General features: G+C 37.7%; 1 protein-coding gene across 1 annotated transcript in view; it reads right to left on the reverse strand.

Annotated features, from left to right (window-relative positions):
- Positions 1-9,827: 9,827 nt before the first annotated feature.
- SLC25A16 (solute carrier family 25 member 16) overlaps positions 9,828-22,965 on the reverse strand; it is a 48,495-nt gene continuing 35,357 nt past the window's right edge. Inside the window, exons 5-9 of the mRNA XM_059397559.1 lie at positions 21,827-21,948; positions 21,462-21,528; positions 16,127-16,289; positions 12,777-12,845; positions 9,828-11,798 (exon numbers count right to left, since the gene is read on the reverse strand). Coding sequence (XP_059253542.1) covers positions 11,642-11,798; positions 12,777-12,845; positions 16,127-16,289; positions 21,462-21,528; positions 21,827-21,948 — 578 coding nt within the window. The 3' untranslated portion in view covers positions 9,828-11,641. The remainder of the gene's footprint in view (positions 11,799-12,776; positions 12,846-16,126; positions 16,290-21,461; positions 21,529-21,826; positions 21,949-22,965) is intronic.

Consider the following 22,965-nt stretch of genomic DNA (forward strand, 5'->3'; position numbering starts at 1 on the left):
GGGGGGGGGGGGGGGGGGGGGGGGGGGGGGCGAGCAGGGAGAAGCGGACTCCGGGCTGAGTAGGGAGCCCCAGGCAAGCTGGATCTCAGGAGCCTGGGATCTTGACCTGAGTGGAAGGCAGGCAGAGACTTAACCAACTGGCCATCCAGGTGCCCCTGTCTTTGTTGGTTTTGTTTTGTTTTGTTTAAAGATTTTATTTATTTATTTATTTGACAGAGATTAACAAGTAGGCAGAGAGGCAGGTGGGGCGAGGGATAGAAGACTCCCTGCCTAGCAGAGAGCCCAATGCGGGGCTCCATTCATGGACCCTGAGATCATGACCTGAGCTGAAGGCAGAGGCTTAACCCACTGAGCCACCCAGGCGCCCCTCTTCTGGTTTAAGGTTGATTTATTTTATAAGGAGAAAGAGCTTATGGCAGCATGAGCAGGGGGAAGAGCAGAGGGAAAATAGATAGAGGAGCCCCAGGTGGGGCTGAATTTTGAGACCACCCAGGAGCCCCTCCTCCTCCTCTTTTTTTTTTTTTTTTTTAATGTGGAAAACTCATTGAGAAAATAGAAGCTGTCAGATAAGAACTTCTTCATTAAGACACAACTAAATCTATAAAAGTACTAATATCTGTACTTGTCTTATAACCTATTTCCACATTTTTCAACAGTAGACAAAGTCCATACTGATCAATGAACCACCCTCCTTGTACTCCTTCTCAAGGGCATTGCTTCTTCATCTATGACATCATTGGGTTTAGATATTAGTTTAACTTTGAAAAGTTTTTAAGGGGCATTTGGGTGGCTCAGTCCGTTAAGCCTCTGCTTTAGGCTGGGGTCATGGTCCCAGGTCCTGGGATGGAGCCCTGGATCAGAGCTCCTTGCTCAGCAAAGCTGCTTCTCCTCTTCCTCTGCCTGCCTCTCTGCCTACTTGTTCTCTCTCATTCTCTCTCAAATAAATAAAATCCTTTTTAAAAAAATTTTTAAAGAGTTTTATTTATTTGTCAGAGAGAGCGTAAGTAGGGGGAACAGAAGACAAAGGGAAAAGCTGGCTCCCTGCTTCTCCCTGCAGAGGCTTAATTGACTGAGCCACCCAGGCTTCCCTACCCCCCAAAAAAATCTTCAAAAAAATAATATACTAGGGAATATTTCTGAATATAATGTGTTAAAAATAATAAAATAATCACCTCATAAAGCTATCATCCAATTTTATTTTATCACAGTTTTTTAAGATTTGGGGGCACCTCGGTGGCTCAGTCGGTTAAGAGTCTGCTTTCAGCTCAAGTCATGATCCTGGAGTCCCGGAATCGGGTGCTATAACAGGCTCCCTGCTCACCGGGTATTCTGCTTCTCTCTCTGCCCTTCACCCCACTCATGCTCTCTCTCTCTCTGGCTCTTGCTCTCTCTCAAGTAAATAAATAAAATCTTCTAAAAATAACAATTTTTAGAAGACTTTATTTTTTAAATTATTTTTTCTCATACCCTCTAATATCCACCACCCAGCCACCCCATGCCTCCCAACACCCTCCCCAGAAGATTTTATCTTTTAAGGAATCTCTAAACCCAGCATGAGTCTCAAACTCATAACTCCAATGTCAAAATTCACATGCTTGTCTGATTGAGCCAGATAGGTGCCCCCATTATACAATTTTATTTATTTATTGTTATTTTTAAAGATTTTTATTAATTGACAGAAAGAGAGAGAGAGAGCACAAGCAGGGGGAGCAGCGTGTTCCCCACTGAGCAAGGAGGTTGATATGGGACTTGATCCCAGGACCCTGGGATTATGACCCAAGCCGAAGGCAGATGCTTAACCAACTGAGCCACCCAGGTATCCCCCATCATCCAAAATTATTTTTTTTTAAAGATTTTATTTATTTATTTGACACAGAGAGAGAGATCACGAGTAGGCAGAGAGGCAGGCAGAGAGAAAGGAGGAAGCAGGCTCCCTGCTGAGCAGAGAGCCCGATGCGGGACTCGATGCCAGGACCCTGAGACCATGACCTGAGCCAAACGCAGAGGCCCAACCCACTGAGCCACCCAGGTGCCCCTCCCATCATCCAATTTTAAAATAATCTTTATCAAAAGTTATCTTTTGGAGCAGGCGCCTGGGTGACTCAGGCAGTTGAGTGACCAGCTCTTGATTTTGGCTAACATCATGATCTCAGGGTCCTGGGACCCAGCACTCAGGGAAGAAGAGTCTGCTTCTCTCCTTCTCCCCCTTCCCAGCTTGTGCTGGTGCTCACACTCTCTCTAAAACAAGTAAATCTTAAAAAAAAAAAAAGAAAGAAAAAGAAAAAGAAAGAAAGAAAGAAAAGAAAAGACTTTAAAAAAAAAGTTGTTTAAGAATGACTGGGTGGCTCGGCCCTTAAGCCTCTACCTTCAGATCAGGTCACGATCCCAGGGTCCTGGAATTCAGTACCAAATTGGACTCCTTGCTCATCTGGTAGCTTGCTTCTCCCTCTGCTGCTCCCCCTGCTTGAACTCTGTCTGTCTCTCTTTCTCTGAAAAATAAAAAACAAACAAACAAACAAAAACTTTTAAAAAATAAACAATTAAAAAGTTATCTTTTACATTTATGTTAATTCATACAAAAATTATGAGAAACTTCTTGGGAAAAAATGGAAAATGCTCACCTGGAATAGATACAGATTTTCTTTTTTCTTTTTTTTTTTTTTAACATTTTATTTATTTATTTGACAGACAATGATCACAAGTAGGCAGAGAGGCAGGCAGAGAGAGAGAGGAGGAAGCAGGCTCCCGGCTGAGCAGAGAACCTATGTGGGGCTCAATCCCAGGACCCTGGGATCATGACCTGAGCTGAGGGCAGAGACTTTAACCCACTGAGCCACCCAGGCGCCCCTAGATACAGATTTTCTATCTGTGATACCACATTCAGCTGTTTTCCTCCAGCCTCACAGGCCCTCCTCAGTCTCCTTTACTATCTCTTCATTTTCTGCCCAATCTCTAAACACTGAAAATTCTCAGAGGTCAGTTCTGAACAAATTTCTCTATCGACCAGCTCCCTAGGTTATTTCACCTATGCTCATGGCTTTAAATACCATCTCTATCCTGCCAATTCTCAAATTCGTATGTATCGACTGGGCTTTTCCTCTGAATTCAAAAATCCAACTATATACTTGATAGCTACACTTTGAAATATTTAGGGGTGGAGGGGAAGTCTTTCATTATAACATGGCCAAAATGGAATTTTTCATTTTCTCGACAGACCCATTATTCTTCCCAGTAATAGCACTATCTACCCAGAATATAAGGCCAGAAACCCAGAAGTTCTCCTGATTCCCTTCTGTTACCACCCACATTCAATCCCTAGGCAGACCCATAGATTCAGCCTTTAGAACTTTCTTAAATCTCTTCATGCCTTTCTGTCTCCAAGGTCACTATCCAATCATTATCTCTATCGTAAAAAACTTCAGCACACTTAAATGTGTTTCCACACTTGGCTCTCTGCAATTCAGTCCCTTTTCCCAATATTTTTTTAAAAATTTTTAAATTTAATATGTTTTATATGTAAAGATTTAAAGTTTACATTTTAAAAATGGACAGATCTTATGTGTACCAGTTGATGAATTTTGACAAACGAGTTTAATTCAAACCCCTACTAAACAAAGAATGTGTTATCATCACTCTAGAAAGTTCTCTCATGCCCTTTTTCAAGCAATTCCTACATCCATCCCTGCTAGAGAGGTAACCACTAGTATGTTTTTGTTCTTTGTTTTCCACTACAGATTAGATCTGTCTACCCTAGAACTCCACATAAATGGAATCATATGATACACACTATTTTCTATCTGGCATGTTTAGTCATTTCTATACCTTTCAATATAATATGTCTGTTCAAATCCTTTATCTATTCTTTTTTTTTATTGCGTTGTTCTTGGGGTGCCTAGCTAACTTACTCAGTAGAGCATGGGACTCTTGATCTCATGGTTGTGAGTTCAAGTCTCATGTTGGGTAGAGAGATTACTTGAAAATAAAATCTTTTTTAAAAGTTAAAATAGGGATGCCTGGGTGGCTCAGTCGTTAAGCCTCTGCCTTCAGCCCAGGTCATGATCCCAGGGTGCTGGGATCCAGCCCCACACTGGGTTCCCTGCTCAGCTGGAAGCCTGCTTCTCCCTCTCTAACTCCCCCTGCTTGTGTTCCCTCTCTCACAGTCTCTCTCTCTCTGTGTCAAATAAATAAATTAATTAAATCTTTTTTAAAAAAATCAAAAAGTTAAAATAAAATTGCATTGTTCTTTTATTATTAAGTTACAGAGATTCTTTATATTCTAGATACAAGACTTTTGTTGCATAAGTTTGCAAGGATTTTCTCCCAGTCTGTGGCATGCTTATTCATCAATTTTTTTTTAAGATTTTATTTTTAAGTGATCTCTACAACCAATGTGGGGCTCAAACTTACAACATCCAGATTAAGAGTCACATGCTTTTCTGACTGAGCCAGCCAAGCACCCCACTTATTCACCTTCTTAATAAGATCTTTAGACATAGAGAAGTTTAAGTCTTTCTGAAGTATAATTTGTCCATGTTTCTTCCATGCTTTTTGCTGCCTGTGGCCTAAGGAGTCTTTCCTAACCCCTAAGTAATGAAGATATTCTCCTCTTTTCTTCTTGAAGCTTGATTGCTGTATTTTTCATTTTGGTTCATAATGCATCTCAAATTAATTTATGTGTGTGGTACAAGGTAGAGATTGAATTTCCCTTACCCACTGTGTGCATATCCAGTTTTTCCAGCAGCACTTGTTGAAAAGGCTTTCCTTCCCCATTGGATTGCTTTGGCACCCTTAAAAAGTCAAATGACAATTTAAGTACAAGTCTGTTTCTGCACTCTCTATCTGTTCTTTTGATGTTTGTTGATCATTATGCTAGTTCCTCAATGTTATAATTACTACAGTTTTATAGTAAGTCATATAGTCAGGTGGTGATGACTTTGTTCTATTTTAAGATTGTTTGGGGTATTCTAGATGTTTGAGTTTCTATACAGATTTTAGAATCGGATTGTAAATTTCTAGAAAAGAGCCTTCAGAGGGCTGGGGGACTGGACCTGGGTGGCTCAGTCAGTTAAACGTCTGCCATTCAGGTCTTGATCCTAGGGTCCTGGGATTGAGTCCCACCTGGGGCAGCCTACTCACCAGAGAGCCTGCTTCTCCCTCTCCTCCCTGCTCGTGCTCTATCTTTGCCTCACGCTCTCTCTCAAATAAATACATAAAATCTTTAAAAAAAATAATAATAATTGAAAGAGCCTACAGGAATTGTGATTGAGATTGCATTTGATCTATACATCAACTTGGAAAAATTAATTTCTTTACACTATAGTCTTCTGATTCATAAAGATGGGTTATCTCTCCATTTATACAGATCTTTAATGTCTCTTAGCAACATTTTGTAATTGTCAGTGTAGAGCTCTTGCACATCTTTTACTAAGTTGAAATGTTTTATACTTTTGATGTATTATAAATTAAATTGTTGGGTCACCTGGGTGGCTCAGTGGGTTAAGGCCTCTGCCTTCTGCTCGGGTCATGGTCCCGAGGTCCTGGGACCGAGCCCCGCATCAGGCTCTCTGCTCAGCAGGGAGCCTGCTTCCTCCTCTCTCTTTGCCTGCCTCTCTGCCTACTTGCGATCTCTGTCAAATAAATAAATAAAATCTTTTTTTTTTTATTGTTTTTTCTTGTGTTCCTTTTTTTAACTTACAGATTTTATTGTTTTTTAAAGATTTTTTTTAAAGTAGTCTCTAGGGGCGCCTGGGTGGCTCAGTGGTTTAAGCCGCTGCCTTCGGCTCGGGTCATGATCTCGGGGTCCTGGGATCGAGTCCCGCATCGGGCTCTCTGCTCGGCGGGGAGCCTGCTTCTCTCTCTCTCTCTCTCTCTCTCTCTCTGCCAGCCTCTCTACCTACCTGTAATCTCTCTCTCTGTCAAATAAATAAATAAAATCTTTAAAAAAAAAAAATAAATAAAGTAGTCTCTATACCCCAAATGGGGTTTGAACTTAAAACCCCAATATCGAGAGTCACATGCTGTACTGATTGAGCTACCCAGGTACTTTAAAGGTTGTTCGTTTTTTGTTTGTTTGTTTGTTTTAAGATTTATTTACTTATTTGAGAGAGAGAGGGCATGAGTTTGTGGGGCAGAGAGAGGGAGAGAGAATCCTCAAGCCGACTCTGAGCTAAGCATGGAGCACAATGCCGGACTGGATCTCATGACCCTGAGATCACAATCTGAGCCAAAACCAAGAGTCGGATGCCTAACTGACTGTGCCACCCAGGTGCCCCTAAAGATTTTATTTTTTTAAGTAATGTCTATACCCAATGTGGGGCTCAAATTCACAACCCACACAAGACTTCAATGCTCCACCAATCGAGGGAGTCAGGCACTCCTGAATTTTTTTTTTTAGGTTTTATTTATTTATTTGACAGACAGAGATCACAAGTAGGCAGAGGCAGACAGAGAGAGAGGAGGAAGCAGGCTCCCTGCTGAGCAGAGAGCCCAATACGGGGCTTGATCCCAGGACCCTGGAATCATGACCTGAGCCAAAGGCAGAGGCTTTAACCCACTGAGCCACCCAGGCACCTGCTGAATTTTTTTTTTAAGTAAGCTCTATGCTCAATGTGGGACTTGAACTCACCACGTTGGGATCAAGAGTTACAGGCTCTGCCTCTCTGCCTGCTTGTGATCTCTGTCAAATACATAAATAAAATGTTTAAAAAAAAAAAAAAAAAGAGTCGCAGGCTCTACGGACTGAACCAGCCAAGTACCCCTAAACGAAATTGCTTTTAAATTGTTTTTTTCAGGGGCACCTGGGTGGCTCAGTCATTGGGCATCTGCCTTCGGCTCAGGTCATGATCCCAGGGTCCTGGGATCAAGCCCTACATCAGGCTCCCTGCTCTGCAGGAGGCCTGCTTCTCTCTCCCACTCCCCGAACTTATGTTCCCTCTCTCACTGTCTCTCTCTGTCAAATAAATAAACAAATCTTTTTAAAAAATTGCTTCCGAATTGCTTCCTGATAGTGAATCAAAGTATATATTTTTAGGGGCACCTGGCTGGCTCACTTGGTGGGCCATACAACTCTTGATCTTGTGGTTGTGAGTTCAAGCCCCACATTGGATGTAGAGAGCACTTAAAAATAAAATCTTTGACAGAAGCAGGGGCTGCAAATAAAAATGAAAATAAAATCTTTTTAAAAAATGTATATTTTTACATTTACTTTATATCCTGAGATATAAATTCACTTATAATTTCTCGAAATTGTGCTATGGGTCCATTAAGACTTTCTACGTAAATAATCATGTCATCTACAAATAGAGGGAGTTTTACTTCTTCCTTTCTGCTCTTTATGCTTTTTATTTCATTTTCTTACCTATGTTCATTGGTTAAATAGAAGTTGTGACACTGGGTATCCTTACCTGCTCTTAGGAGGAAAGCATTCAATATTTCACCATGAAGTATGATGCTAGCTATTGGGTTTTCATGGGTAACTGTTACAGTTATCTAATACTACATAAAAACAAAACAAACTTCCCAAACTTAGTGTCTTAAAACAACAATAATCTTTTTTAGTTTGTGAAATTTCAATTTGGACAGAGCTCATTGGGGAAAGCTTGTTTCTGTTCCACAAAGCCATCAGCTGGGACTGAAGAACCTGATTTGAAGATGGCTTACTTAAATGGCTGGTAAGTTGAGGCTGGCTGTTAGTTTCTCTGCAGAGGCTGCTTGGCTTCCTCATAGCATGGTGGCTGGATTCCAGGAGCAAGAATTCCAAAAGAAGCTATCTCAGCACTGTGACATAACCTCAAAAGTCACATAGCCTTACTCCCACTGTAGTCCTAGGTGCACCAAGCCAAATTTAAGAGGTGAACATAGTCTCTCTCTCTCACTCTTTTTTTTTTTTTTTAAAGATTTTATTTATTTATTTGACAGAGAGAAATCACAAGCAGATGGAAAGGCAGGCAGAGAGAGGGAAGCAGGCTCCCCTCTGAGCAGAGAACCCGATGCGGGACTCGATCCCAGGACCCTGAGATCATGACCTGAGCCGAAGGCAGCGGCCTAACCCACTGAGCCACCCAGGCGCCCATCTCTCTCACTCTTTTTAAAAGCTTTTCTTTATTTGACAGAGAGAGAGACAGCGAGAGAGGGAACACAAGCGGGGGGAGTGGGAGAGGGAGAAGCAGACTTCCCGCTGAGCAGGGAGCCCCATGTGGAGCTTGATCCTAGGACTCCCGGATCATGACCTGAGCAGAAGGCAGACGCTTAACAACTGAGCCATCCAGGTACCCCACATAGTCCTTACCTCTTGATGGGATGAGTGTTAATGACACATGAGAAGAGCAGGTGAGATGGAATGTATTGTTGGAAAATGTAATCTGACAAAATGCCCCCTATCAGATTGAGGAAGGTCTCTTCTGTTCTAATGTTACTGGTTTATATAATGAATCCATAGTGAATTTTCCAAGTACTTTTCCTGCATCCATCGAAGGATTTTCTCTTTTATGCTGTTATTACTGGAAATCACACTATTGACTTTAGATTATTAAACCATTTGGTAATCCTAGGATAAATTCAACTTGATTATGCTATAATAAACTTTTTATGTATCACTGGGTTTAATTTGCTAGTATGTTACCTACTTTATTTATTTATTTTTTAAAAAGTAATGTCTACGCCCAACTCATGACCCCAGAACCAAGAGTTGCATGCCTGATTTGCTATGTTGTTAAGAATTTTTCCATCCTTACTTTTGAAAGACACTGTCTGTATCTTTCAGTACCGAACTCTCTAATTTCAGCTCAGGTCTTGATTTCAGGGTTGGCTTTTCAATTGTTCTTCCCATGTGCCTTATTTCTCCCCACTGAACATAAAGTCTCCAAAAACATGGGCTGAGCCATCCTTCTTCAATAAACATCATTGGGCATCCATTATGGTGCCTCACCCTGTCCTCCTTGTAGGGGATGAAGGCAGAGCTCAACCCTTGAGAGAACCAACTCAGGGGAAATAGGTAAACAAGCAGTTACCATAAAGTGTAGGACATACTCTATTAGAGAAATACCTGACGTTAGATGCTGTTGGACATCCAAATCAGACTGAAAGTACAGCTAACAGACTTCCCAAGGTAAGCTATCCATAATGCTAATAATGCCTGACACACAACAGGTGCCGAACAAATGGATGTTGAATACCCAGAGGGGAAAGAGGGTAAGATATTATTATATATACCTATTAACTTTTCTAACTCCATACCTTTGTGAGCTAGGAGTGGTACCTCACTTATCAATCCCTATGGGACAGTGGTCTGTCCCATTCTATAGATCAAAGGGCTATTCCCACAAAAGGCAGGAAGAATAACAGTGGAAATCAAAACAGAAACAGTCAATCCTCAGTGGAAGATAACCTGGCAAGATACACTTTGGGTCATCAATCTGAAATAAATCAAATAAATATTAAATATAGTCATTATTTTAAATACTCTTACATTCTAACTACTTATGTTTAGCATTTGTGCTTCAATGAGGTGAATAGTTTTTTTTAATTTAATTTTATTTTTTCAGTGTTCCAACATTCATTGTTTATTCACGACAATGAACAGTTTTTTTAATAATGTGAACAGTTAAAAAGGAGAAATAGGGGTTCCTGGGTGGCTCAGTGGTCAGGCATCTGCCTTCGGCTCGGGTCGTGATCTCAGGGTCCTGGGATCGAGCCCCGCATCGGGCTCCCTGCTCAGCGGGAAGCCTGCTTCTCCCTCTCCCACTCCCTCTGCTTGTGTTCCCTCTCGTACTGTGTCTCTCTCTGTCAAATAAATAAATAATTAAAAAAAAAAAAAAAAGGAGAAATAATGGCCAAAATACAAATAAAATTTATTTTTAATATCCTATGTATTCTATAATAGACATAGAATGCAAATTTTTATTTAAAAAAATATTTGCAGTCCTCTTTTATTGATAACATAACTGAGATACTTATTTCATACATTTAAATTATCTTGAGATTTGATAACAATATTTAGCTACAATGTAGCCCAGAAATGAAAATATACAAAATAGTTTTAAGAACACATGTATTTCTACTTGTGGGTACACTTACAAATCATACAAAGATACATATTCATTTTTAAATAAAGACTTTGAAAATGAAACCAGTTCATCTAATTTTTACCAAGTTATGACAAAAAATCTTTTATGCAAACAAAATTAAAACTGAGGCAGAAATAACACTTTCAACTTAGTTTTCTAATACATCAATTAGATGGTAACTAGACTTATTGTGATGATTATTTTGCAGTAAATACAAATATTGAATCATTACATTGTGTACCTGAAACTAATATATTGCTATATGTCAATTTTACCTCAATAGAAAAATTATAAAGTTAGAACAATTAAAAGTTTGCATTGATCAAAAAGAATCACATCAATTCTACAAATCACTACTTCTGAGGACAGAACCATAATTGTTCCCTTCTCATTATTGTCATGCTTACAATAAAAGATAAAAGGTAATCAAAACACAGTAAATGGAACTCTTATATTTTAAACCATTTTAACATAAAGAATAGTAATTAAATCATGTCTTACATTTCTACTTAAGGTTATATTGCACTAAAATTATTTTACATGGAAGAACTAGTTGATGTATCATGACAAAATACCTTACATTCTTTGACATACACATCTTATATTAATGGATATTTCACAGTCCACTTAAATAAATTTTCTAGTGTATAACAAATCACCTAACAAAAACAAATTTATAATGCTAATCTGTTTTGAGAGCAAAGATATTCAGTATTTATTATTACTGCCTTTGGGAAATACATTGACTTTTAGAAACAAATTTAAGTCAGTCATAGTACCTAGTACCTAGTAATAACATTTGAGCAATACCTGAAAATTCTTCATTTATTGTTGAGTTTCTTCAAGGCTAATTTTTAAATACAACATTTATTTTATTTAAAAACAAAGAGAAAAGTGTCAGTCCCTTTATGCAGTGGAGCAGAATTATGAGAAAAGAGATAATGAGAATAATCTTCAATGCTGGCATCTAAACTACATATTTGTAAGGTTTTTTTTTTAAATTTTCTTATTTTTAGTAATCTCGACACACATAGTGGGGTTCAAACTTATGATCCCGAGATTAAGAGTTACATGCTTTTCTGGGTGGGCCAGCCAAGCACCAACGCCTCAAGCTATGTTTTACATAACTTAAAAATTCAGTTTTCACCATTCTGCTGCAATATAACCAAGCCTATTTATTATAATCATAATAAACAATCGTAGAGTCTTTGAAAATCATGATTATAATTAAAACTTGGAATTAAAGCATGATAAAGCTAATGGCAACCTCTTAAATCCCATTTTAAGTTAGTTCTACTTCCAAGTAACACTTTAAAATAGATTCAAATAACCTAACTGATTAGCCAGCATCAGCTTAAGAATTTTTTTCAATGTTCTAAGGTATAACATTTGGCATCAAAAAGCACAGTAAGCACTTCTGATTTGTGACGAATAAAAAAAAAAATCAAGTACTAAAAAACCAGTGGTTCCTGTGACAAGGCAAATATCCCCCTTCAAGTAATGTTCCTCCGAAAATTAAAGTAACATTTTGTTTCTCCCTCTGAGATTTCATTAAGAAAAAGAAAACGTGATTTTCATTAGTTGAGGTGAAAAAACTGCTTCATAAGTTCATATGTTGTGAAAGCCACTGCTTGAGAGGGAACACAGCGAATGTAATTAAGAGATAAACCACGATATAATCCTTTTCGAATTCCATGGTGTCCATAGACATACTTCATGGTCTCCCACATGGTACTGAAAGATAATGATTAAATGACAAAACCATTATACCCACTCATGAAGAGACAATTTCAGGAACCATAATAGCATTTTTTAAAAAGATTTTATTTATTTGATAGAGAGATACAGCATGAGCGGGATCAGAGGGACAAGCAGACTCCCTGCTGAGTGCCATGCCTGGATGGATACAGGGCCCAATTCCAGGACCCTGACATCATGACCTGAGCAAAGTCAGATGCTTATCCAACTGAGCCACCCAGGTGCCAACCCTCCCATAACAGCATTTTTTTTATTTGATACAGAGAGAGATCACAAGCAGGTAGAGAGGCAGGCAGAGAAAGAGGGGGAACCAGGCTCCCTCCTGAGCAGAGAGCCCTATGCAAGGCTCTACCCTAGGACCCTGAGATCATGATCTGAAGCAAAGGCAGAGGCTTAACCTCCTAGTCACCCAGGCACCCCATAACAGCATTTTTAAAAGAAACCAAAATGCCATATTAAATAGCTTTTGGAAGGCAAGTATAAAAACAAGCTGAAAATAATATAATAAAAAATTTTTAACGGGCGCCTGGGTGGCTCAGTGGGTTAAATAAAGCCTCTGCCTTCGGCTCAGATCCGGGATCGAGCCCCGCATCAGGCTCTCTGCTCAGCAGGGAGCCTGCTTCCCCCTTCCCGCCACCTTCCTCTCTGCCTACTTATGATCTCTCTGTCAAATAAATAAATAAAATCTTTAAAAAACAAGCAAACAAACAAAAACCCCACCAAGCTAAAAATTCACAATAAAGCAGCAATTCATTCCAAACAAGTACAAGCATTATATATAGAACTGCCAGGCTCATTAGTTCAATCTAATTTGTTTGGACTATGTCTGTAATATTTACTGGCAACACTATCTCATAATAATATCTGGACAACTAGTAAGACCATAGTCCTATTTCCCTACTCACTTTAAACATTACATTTCCTAAAGAAAATGAACAATGACAGAGAACTTACAGGCACTTTTCAAATTCTGGAAGAACAGTTCCTAACTGCATTCGCCGACGAGTTACATCAAATGGGTAGCTAGAAGAAAAAGGCAGGACTTAAAAATGATTTTTAGTGTTCTACTCAACAATTATTGACTACAAAGCCCTATATATTATTTCCCTAGAAAAGAATGTGTTCCTATGTTTTTTTTGTTTCAGGAGTCCGTATATAAGTCCCTAAGGTTTTGCTTTTGCTATGTGGTTCCATTGGTTTAGATGATTCTTTTCTCTCAGCATTACAATACAGTGTTCTATTTATTCCTCAAGGCCAAATTAAATGCTACTTTCTGAAGATTCAAATTGGGTATTTTTCATTGCTGGAAGCTAAGACACAGTTTGTCAACTTTGGCACTATGAACATTTTAGGCTGGGTAATTCTTAATTGTGCGGGGTCTGTCCTGTGCTGCAAGTGCAACCCTGGCCTCTGCCGACTACATGCCAGCTATGACCGTCAAAATGTCTCCAGTCATTAATAAATGTCCACTGGGGGCAAAATCACCCCCAGATGAGAACCACTATTCTATGAGCATTCAGCAAGTCCCCCAGTATACAGTAGACCAACAAAAATTTTTCCTTAAGGACAAAAACCAACAACACACATATTGCATTTAGAAGACAGAGAAAATGCTATGTAAAAAAAAAACCTGAAATGAAATTTATAAAAGTAATTTCTTATAGGAGTGGGACCACAAGTGATTTTTAAAAATTACTTTTATTTTGCTAATATTGACCACTCGTGTTAGGTCCTATGCCGAACAATTTATGTAAATTATCTCATTGTATCTTCACAACTACGTGAAATAGGTACTATTATCCCAACATTAGTCAATTGAATCTTAAAGACATTCTCCAGTGTGACAAAGCTGTTTTCTACTTTCCTATTCAAAGATTTCCATGGTACGCACTGTATACCTAAATGATATGTAACAAAAATAATATACATTTATATACAATTCTATTATAATTGAAAAGAAACTATGTTTTTTAATTGAACAGTTTAAAAAATAACATTACCAGTCACTGAAGCTCCATATGTATTTCAATAGCATCTCCAGGAATTATTTTTTTAAAGGGGATAATAAGAGGAAGAAACTTTATGAGAATTAAGGGACAAAAACCTCAACCTGAAGGATTCAGGAATTGGTTAGTAGAAAGGAGAGAATGGAAGAAGACCAAGTGCAGGGAGTAGAACAAGGGAAATAACAGAAAGAAAGAAAAGGCACATTAGACAATGCTCTACAGTAAAAAATAAGACAGAGTGATAACTAGGAATGTGAAAATTGACTTCAAGATATAACCAGGGCTAGAAGATTAATAGTTATCAGTAATGAATAAGAAAGTTAGAAGCTGAAGATTGTCACCAAGAGGAAGAGAAGAAAGTACAACCTGGACTATGGAGTTTGCACTGATGGCAGAAGTCCAAGTAGAAACATCCAAGAGCTTGCTAGAGAAGTAATGGAGAGTCAGTAACAAAGACTTAAATAGAATTTGTTATCTGTGCAGAAGTGACCACTGAAACCATAAATATAGATGAGCTATTCTAGGTGTCTATGGGAAGAGCAGAGGACTAAAGTCAGGCTGGGCCTTAACAAATCAGCATGAATAGGTAGCAAGATGAGGATATGAATGAAGAAAATAACAGAGAGGTTACTGTTACAAAAACCCAGAACTAGAACAACTGAAAGGAAGCAAAAGAACCGAAAGGGAGCCTTCGGATTTGGTAAGAGTCAATAGGTACAGAATACAGTTTAAGAAAAGAAGTGGGAAAGAAAGGACAAATTTTAAGAATCTAAATTGGAAGTGAGTAGTAAAGAAAAAAGGCAGTAAAAATAAGAAGAGAATCAGGGAGCTGGAGGTTTTCTGAAAATGAGCAAGGTTCCACAGTCAGGTTTATAAAAGTAAACCATACACCTTTTCTTCTTGACCTTCAACCTCGTACGATTAGCTTCCACACAAAGGTACACTGAATCTGCTTTTGCAAAGGTGATCTTTTCATTGTAAAATCTAATAAACACCTTACATTTTGGTACTTATTTTACTATGATTTTTCCTTACCATTGGATACTTTTTTTTTTTTAAGATTTTATTTATTTATTTGACAGAGAGAGAGAAATCACAAGTAGGCAGAAAGGCAGGCGGGGGGGGGGGGGGGGGGGGTAGCAGGCTCCCCGCTGAGCAGAGTCATGACCCAAGCTGAAGGCAGAGGCTTAACCCACTGAGCCACCCAGGCACCCAGATACCCTTTTTTGTCTTTGTGACACTACTTCCTCTTTTTCACGATACTCCTCAAGTCACAGAAAGCTTTTCTTCTTGTTCCTGAAAAGTTCCTGCTTCCTAGTGTGCCAGCCTCTTTGATCTCATCTAATCAATCTCTCTTGGGCTGGGAAATTCTTAGAAATCACCTTCCCAATTACAGTATAGTAATACCTTTGTCTGTATTCCCACTACAACTTCTATTAAGATATAATTCTATTGTATTGCCACTGTCTTAAGAATATAGGGTTTTTGAAGCAATAACTTTGTTTTGCCTTCAGCAAAAGTCCTAAAGTCTAGTACACTGCCTGGCACAAAAGAACCCTTCAAGATTTAGTGCAAGAGAAGTGTCTCCTTACACACACACACACAGAACTCAGATTTCAGAAACTCATAAAGGCAAATTCATGGGCGCCTGGGTGGCTCAGTGGGTTAAGCCACTGCCTTCGGCTCAGGTCATGATCTCAGGGTCCTGGGATCAAGTCCCGCATCGGACTCTCTGCTCAGCAGGGAGCCTGCTTCCTCCTCTCTCTCTCTGCCTGCCTCTTTGCCTACTTGTGATCCCTCTCTTTGTCAAATAAATAAGTAAAATCTTTAAAAAAAAAAAAAAAGGCAAATTCATAAGAAAATATGTATGATGACCATACTTAATAATTCTATCTTGCTTTTTTAATCTTTCTTTCATTAAAAAAATTTTTTTAAGGATTTTATTTAATTTTTTATTTTTAAGTAATCTCTACACCCAATGTGGAACTCGAACTTACAAGTTCAAGATCAAGAATCACACGCTATATGGACTGAACCATCCAAGTGCCCCTCTTTCTTTCTTTTAAATGAATGCACAGGAATCTGGATGGGTTCAAATTAACTTGGTCAATTTGGCACCTTATTATTTACAACATGCTTAAAGTGCTACATCTGGAAAAATGTATTAGATTACAGCTTATATTTTGCAAGGGAACCTGTGTTTAAATTATCTATTAGAAAAAATAAAATGATTAACTAATGCTGAAAATCAAGACTGAAACTGCGATTAGACTGAATTAAGATGATGAAGAAACTTACGATATTGTCTGTGCTATTGCTCCAGCAACACCACCACAAAGTAAGTTTATGTGGGTTTTCAAAACTAAGACATTAGGATTGTCTGTTGAAGGTCTGCCAAGAAGGGTAGGAGCATGGGAAAGCCCAACACTCTTTAAGGTACCAAAAGTAAAAAATGAAACACCTGAAAAACAAAATATAGATTCACCATGATGCTTAATATTACATGAGTCATAAAAAGACACTATTCTTCATAATAAACAATTAAGGAACAAACTATACATTTCCTGATTTCTGATGTTTGGGTTATTCTATAAGAAAAAGGTTTAATTAACATTTATAAATAACCTAAAGATGACAAAATAACCACCTATAAGAAGTATAGCCGTGGTTTTCATACACTAATATATACTTCAGTTTATTGAATAAAGGCAGTAGTTGGTTATAAATGCCACTTTATTAATAGAATTAAATAGTTTCCAAGGTTTCACATGGGTGAAAGTTAAAATTCATGACTAATAATTACAAGTAAATATGACAACTTATATAAATATTAACAATGATGGTGATAAGATAAAAAAAACTTCAGGAGTGACAAAGAATTGTTATTTTAACTCAGCATCTAATTTTGTCTTCAGGGCAGAGTTGTAACCATGAAAGAAATGTTCATATTGGATCACAAGACATGTGAAATCTAATAAATATTAATTTATCAATAACATGTACTTGGTGCTTGCTGAACATTTACATGATTTTATAATAGACCCATTAAAGTCTATATTAACAAAATCAAGAATGGAATTCAAGCAATTCTAATAATTTTTTTAACTTTTTTTTTAAAGATTTTATTTATTTATTTGACAGAGAGAGAGATCACAAATAGGCAGAGAGACAGACAGAGAGAGAGATGAGGAGAGGCAGACTCCCTGCTGAGCAGAGAGCCCAATGCGGGACTCCGATCCCAAGCCCCTGGGATCATGACCTGAGCCGAAGGCAGAGGCTTAACCCACTGAGCCACCCAGGCGCCCCCAAGCAATTCTAATAATTAAACATTACTCAAGATAACTTGATATCTACTAAGTTGTAAAATATATTTAAAATATTCTTGATGCTTAATAAATGAGCACTAACAAAAATTCAGTCTAGGTGAATACCTCAATATATACATTTATTCTTTATACAAAATTCTTATTACAGTATTTTGAACTGGTGATATATAATTTTAGAATATTCATATACTTTTATATTTGGGAAGTCTATTTTAAAGACAATCTAAAATCTGAAAAGGTTCATAATGAGGAAATTAATTGCAGGTTAAAAGTAAGTTAAAAAATTAGAAATATCTAAATGATGTGGAATAGTATTCAGTGAAATATGACAACTAATAAAAATGACATTTGTAAAGAATATTCAAACATATGAAAAATGTTTGGGAAATGGGGAAAAATGAAGAAACAAAATTATGTATATATATATATAATTAGGTTAAAAATATTTTAAAAACAAAAAACTTAGAGAAGAAAATAGAGCAAAAAATTATAAAGTTCTGCTTCCAACATAACAGCAATATAGGTACTCTGAATGACTATGTCATTGCTACTGGACTTCCAAAAAGGCTGAGAAGGTCTTTGAGAACCCCAGCACCACAGCCTTCCAAAAATATAAGCTGGAACCCACTAGGGAGTTGTGGGCCCATGAGAGAGGTGAAGTAACTCTAAATAATGAAGCCAATAGCAGAAAGCTATTGAGATGGATCTTGCCACTGGGTCTGCAGAAGAGGGAATCACTGGGTCTGAAACTTGGGAGATTAAGATCAAGTAATAGACTCATAATTAAAGACCAACAACCATAGAAAGGGGCAAGTAAATTTATACAAAACAGTGGGTAAGGGCGCCTGGGTGGCTCAGTGGGTTAAGCCGCTGCCTTCGGCTCAGGTCATGATCCCAGGGTCATGGGATCGAGTCCCGCATCGGGCTCTCTGCTCAGCAGGGAGCCTGCTTCCTCCTCTCTCTCTCTGCCTGCCTCTCTGCCTACTTGTGATCTCTCTCCATCAAATAAATAAATAAAATCTTTAAAAAAAAAAAAACAGTGGGTAAGAGTTCAGAAAATAAGCAAACAAGAAAGAAATTTTTAAAAACATAAAAAGAAAAGCCCACGGGTAGAAATCAAATAGCAGAGTATAGAAACAAGTACAAATTTTTAAAAATACCCAATTATATAATGATTGCAAAAGGAATACCTAAAACACGAAGACATGAAAAAGCAGCAAATAAAAAGCTGAAAATATACTAGGCAAATACTCATGGTTTTGTTTGAAAAGCAAAAGTGTATGGTTATGCTTTAAAAGAAAAAGCATACAGGGCGCCTCGGTGGCTCAGTGGGTTGAGCCTCTGCCTTTGGCTCAGGTCATGATCTCAGGGTCCTGGGATCGAGTCCCACATCGGGCTCTCTGCTCAGTGGAGAGCCTGCTTCCCCCTCTCTTTCTGCCTGCCTCTCTGCCTACTTGTGATTTCTCTCTCTCTGTGTCATACAAATAAATAAAATCTTTAAAAAAAAAAGCATAGAGCATATTTCAGAATACTGAAATACTGTAGATGAAATAAAATGGATTTGCTTTAAAACAATTTGGGATGAGAGTGGAGGGAGTATTTAGGGGCATAGGTGAAAAAAGATTGGTTAGTGAGTTGATCATTGTTGAAGGTAGGTGCTAGGTGCATGGTAGCTCAGTATACTATTATCTACTTTTGAACATTTTGAAAATTTCCACATTTTAAGTAAAAACAATGAATAAAATAAACTCATGGGATACAGCTGAAGTAGGATTTAGCAGGGGAAAGACTTTATTAGGGAAAAAAAACCCCAAAGGTTGAAAATAAATGAGGTAAGCATCCAGCTGAAGAATAAACCTAAGGAAGGAGATAATTAAGAAATGAGTAAGAATCGGGTGCCTGGGTGGCTCAGTGGGTTAAGCCGCTGCCTTCGGCTCAGGTCATGATCTCAGGGTCCTGGGATCGAGTCCCACATCGGGCTCTCTGCTCAGCAGGGAGCCTGCTTCCTCCTCTCTCTCTCTGCCTGCCTCTCTGCCTACTTGTGATCTCTCTCTGTCAAATAAATGAATAAAATCTTTAAAAAAAAAAAAAAAAGAAATGAGTAAGAATCAATGAAATGGAAAATAAAGGTAGACTAGAGAAGAAAACAAAAGCCAAAACTGATTCCTTGTAAAAATCTAATAAATGATTAAACAAATAAAAATGAAAAAAGGACAATAGAACAGATGTAAAAAAAAATATGAAATAAGGGAAATCTTTAGTCAAAAAAAAAAAGGAAACTAATACAAAAGGGTCAAGTTCAAAATGGTAAAGAAAGGTACGAATTACCGAAAATGGTCCACAAAAGATAGAAAATCTGAATGGTTCTACAACCATTTAAGAAATTAGACCAGTATTTAAGAATCATCCACAATGAGGAGTGCCTGGGTGGCTCAGTGGGTTAAAGCCTCTGCTTTAGGTCATGATCTCAGGGTCCTGGGTTCAAGCCCCGCATTGGGCTCTCTGCTTAGCAGGGAGACTGCTTCCTCCTCTCTATCTGCCTGTCTCTTTGCCTACTTGTGATCTCTGCCTATCAAAATAAATAAATAAAATATTTTTTAAAAATCATCCACAATAAAAACTTTCAAAAAACAGATAATTCTAATCATTTTATTAGAGATTATTCCTGAAGATGGAAAATGAGGAAATTCTCTTCAACTCATTTGTAAGACCTATATAATTTTGATACCCAAACCACAGAAGGATATTACAAAAAGAAAATTACAAGCTAATCTCATTTAGGAACACAGATGTAAAACTTCTAAGAACAATAAACAAACTTAACAGGACATAAAAAGGTCATTTTTTCATAATCAATTTGGGTTGATCTTAGAACACCTATTATGACCATTCATCATATTAACAGATTAAAGGAAAAAACTGTATGACCACATTCATAAATATAGGAAAGGATGTCTAATAAAATTCAACATCAATTCACATAAATTCTTACCAAAACTTCCTTTATGCCATATATGAACATTATGCTAAGTAAAGAAGTATTACAAACAGTCCCTTTAAAATCATTAAGGAGCTAAAATGCCCAGTAACTTCACTTCTGTTCACTGCTATACTGTAGGTCCTTAGCTGTTATAGTAAGCTAAGATAAACATAAATAAATAAGGAAATAAGGATTAAAATGGAAATAAGAAAAATGGTATTATTTGTACAGGATATGAATTTCCCACACAGAAACCCCAAAGCATCTATAAGTAATGTAGCAGCTGGCTATAATATCAATAAGTAGGATAATGGCTAGCTATAGGGTCAGATAAAATTAAATCAAACAACAAACTGAAATGCAATTTTCTAAAAGACACAACACAGCTTATATGGTATCTATAAATATATCTAACAAAAATGTGCAAGATCTGTATAAAATTTCATTCAAAATCCCAACAAGGGTTTTTGTGCCATATCAAAAACTAATTCTAAAAAGTGCATAGAATAAGAGAATATCTATAGTTCTTATTTTCCTTTAAAAAAAAAAAGGTTTCCCTCTCTCTCTCTGCCTCCCTCTCTGCCTGCTTGTGATCTCTCTCTGTCAAATAAATAAATAAAATCTTAAAAAAAAAAAAAAAAGAGAGAGAGAGAGAGAAAAGGGGCGCTTGGGTGACTCAGTGGGTTGAAGCCTCTGCTTTCAGCTCAGATCATGGTCTCAGGGTCCTGGGATCGAGCCCCCCACTGGGCTCTTTGCTGGGCGGGGGGCCTGCTTCCCTCTCTCTCTCTGCCTGCTTGTGATCTCTCTCTCTCTGTCAAATAAATAAGATCTTAAAAAAAAAAAAAAAAGGTAAAGGGACTTGTCCTACCAAATATAAAGATTCATAAAATTGCACCTATTATGTTCAGAAGTACCACTACTGCAGATCACTGGGGAAAGGAGGGGCTATTTAATAAATGGTCCTCGATCAAATGATTATCCTCAAGGAAGAAAAAAATAAATCCAGAGTGAATAAGGACTTGAATACAAAATGCTAAAATTTAAAAATCATTCTTAAAAAAGAATAAGAGAGGGACGCCTGAGTGGCTCGGTTGGTGAAGCAGCTGCCTTCAGCTCGGGTCATGATCCCAGCGTCCTGGGATCAAGTCCCACATCGGGCTCTTTGCTCCGCAGGGAGCCTGCTTCTCCCTCTGACTCTGCCTTCCACTCTGTCTGCCTATGCTCGCTCTCGCTCACTCTCTCTCTGACAAATAAATAAATAAAATCTTTAAAAAAAAAAAAAAAAAAAAAGAATAAGAGATCAAGATTCTGGCAAATTTGAAAATACCTGCATATGGAGCCATTCCTAATATAGTGGGCATCAGACCTCTGTAAAATCCAAGGAAACCTCCTTCCTTTTGAATGAAGAAAAATTAGAAGGAAGATTACATTGTGCTTAGTATGAAAACATCAAAAAACAAAAGCATACATTCCAATGAAAAAATTATTTTGGAACCCCACCCCGAAACATAGATGTGTCACAATTATTAATATCTATAACCATAAACAAAAGAGTTTAGGTAACATTCAAATTATCAGTGGAGCTTGAGACTCTTGATCTTGGGGTCAAGAGTTCAAGCCCCATGTTGAACATGGAGCTTACATAAAAAAGAGGGGGGCACAATATAGGTGAGAAAAGTAAATGTGAAATACCTTTGCATAAATCGTTTTGAATGCATGAATAATTCCTGTGTAAGTGTGTTCCCCTTTCACCTGGAATGCTAGGCGTACTCTCACCATGTCAAGAGGGTAAGTACAGATAACTGCTGTCATACCTGAAAAAAAAGTAGAAACTTAAATGTAAAATCATCTATATGTATCTTCCTATCATTAGGAGTGCTCTCGAATTATAGCAATGTTGAAAACCCAATACAATAAATATTACTGATAGAATATCATCAGCTGAAAAACAGCATTGTAAGCAAAGGGTCAATCTGTAAAGTCTTTTCAAATTCTTCTCACTGTGAACTTTTATTATTAACACGAAAATAGTACTGTGAGCATTTTTAAAAATTCTATTTCTTGTCTATTCCCAGGTAAGATACCAGATAGAAGAAACCATCTCCTAGCACTAGGCAAGATATTTGACTTTTTATTTACTATCTCTGATCCTAAAATGAAGAGATGCTTTACTTCTCAAAGGAATTATTTTTTTGTAAGATTTTATTTATTGAGAGAGTGAGCGCACGCACAGGGGCAGGGGGAAAGGGAAATGCAGAAGCAGACTCTGCACTGAGCAGGGAGCATGGCTCAATCCCAGGAAACTAGGATGATGACCTGAGCCAAAGACAGACACTTAACCCACTGAGCGACCCAGGCGCCCCTTAGAATTCTTATAAAAATATTTTAAAGGCATTTTTTTTAAACTTCAAAGCAGGATCATTATTTTCTTCTTAGTATTTTTGAAAATTTGTTGTTGATGAAACATAATAAAAATATAAATGCTCATAGTCCTAGAAAAATTTGTTTTAGGAATAAAAATCCAATAAGCAGATTTAGTATTAAGTTTTAGATTTTCATCAATAAATACAATTTTCAAATTGCATGAACTATCCAGGTGGGTTATTTTTTAAAATCTTTTTTTTTTTAAGATTTTATTTATTGGGGCGCCTGGGTGGCTCAGTGGGTTAAGCCGCTGCCTTCGGCTCAGGTCATGATCTCAGGGTCCTGGGATCGAGTCCCGAATCGGGCTCTCTGCTCAGCAGGGAGCCTGCTTCCTTCTCTCTCTCTCTGCCTGCCTCTCAGTGTACCTGTAATTTCTCTCTGTCAAATAAATAAATAAAATCTTAAAA

This window comes from Mustela nigripes, chromosome 4, assembly GCF_022355385.1.
Source record: "Mustela nigripes isolate SB6536 chromosome 4, MUSNIG.SB6536, whole genome shotgun sequence".
Classification (NCBI taxonomy): Eukaryota; Metazoa; Chordata; class Mammalia; order Carnivora; family Mustelidae; genus Mustela; species Mustela nigripes.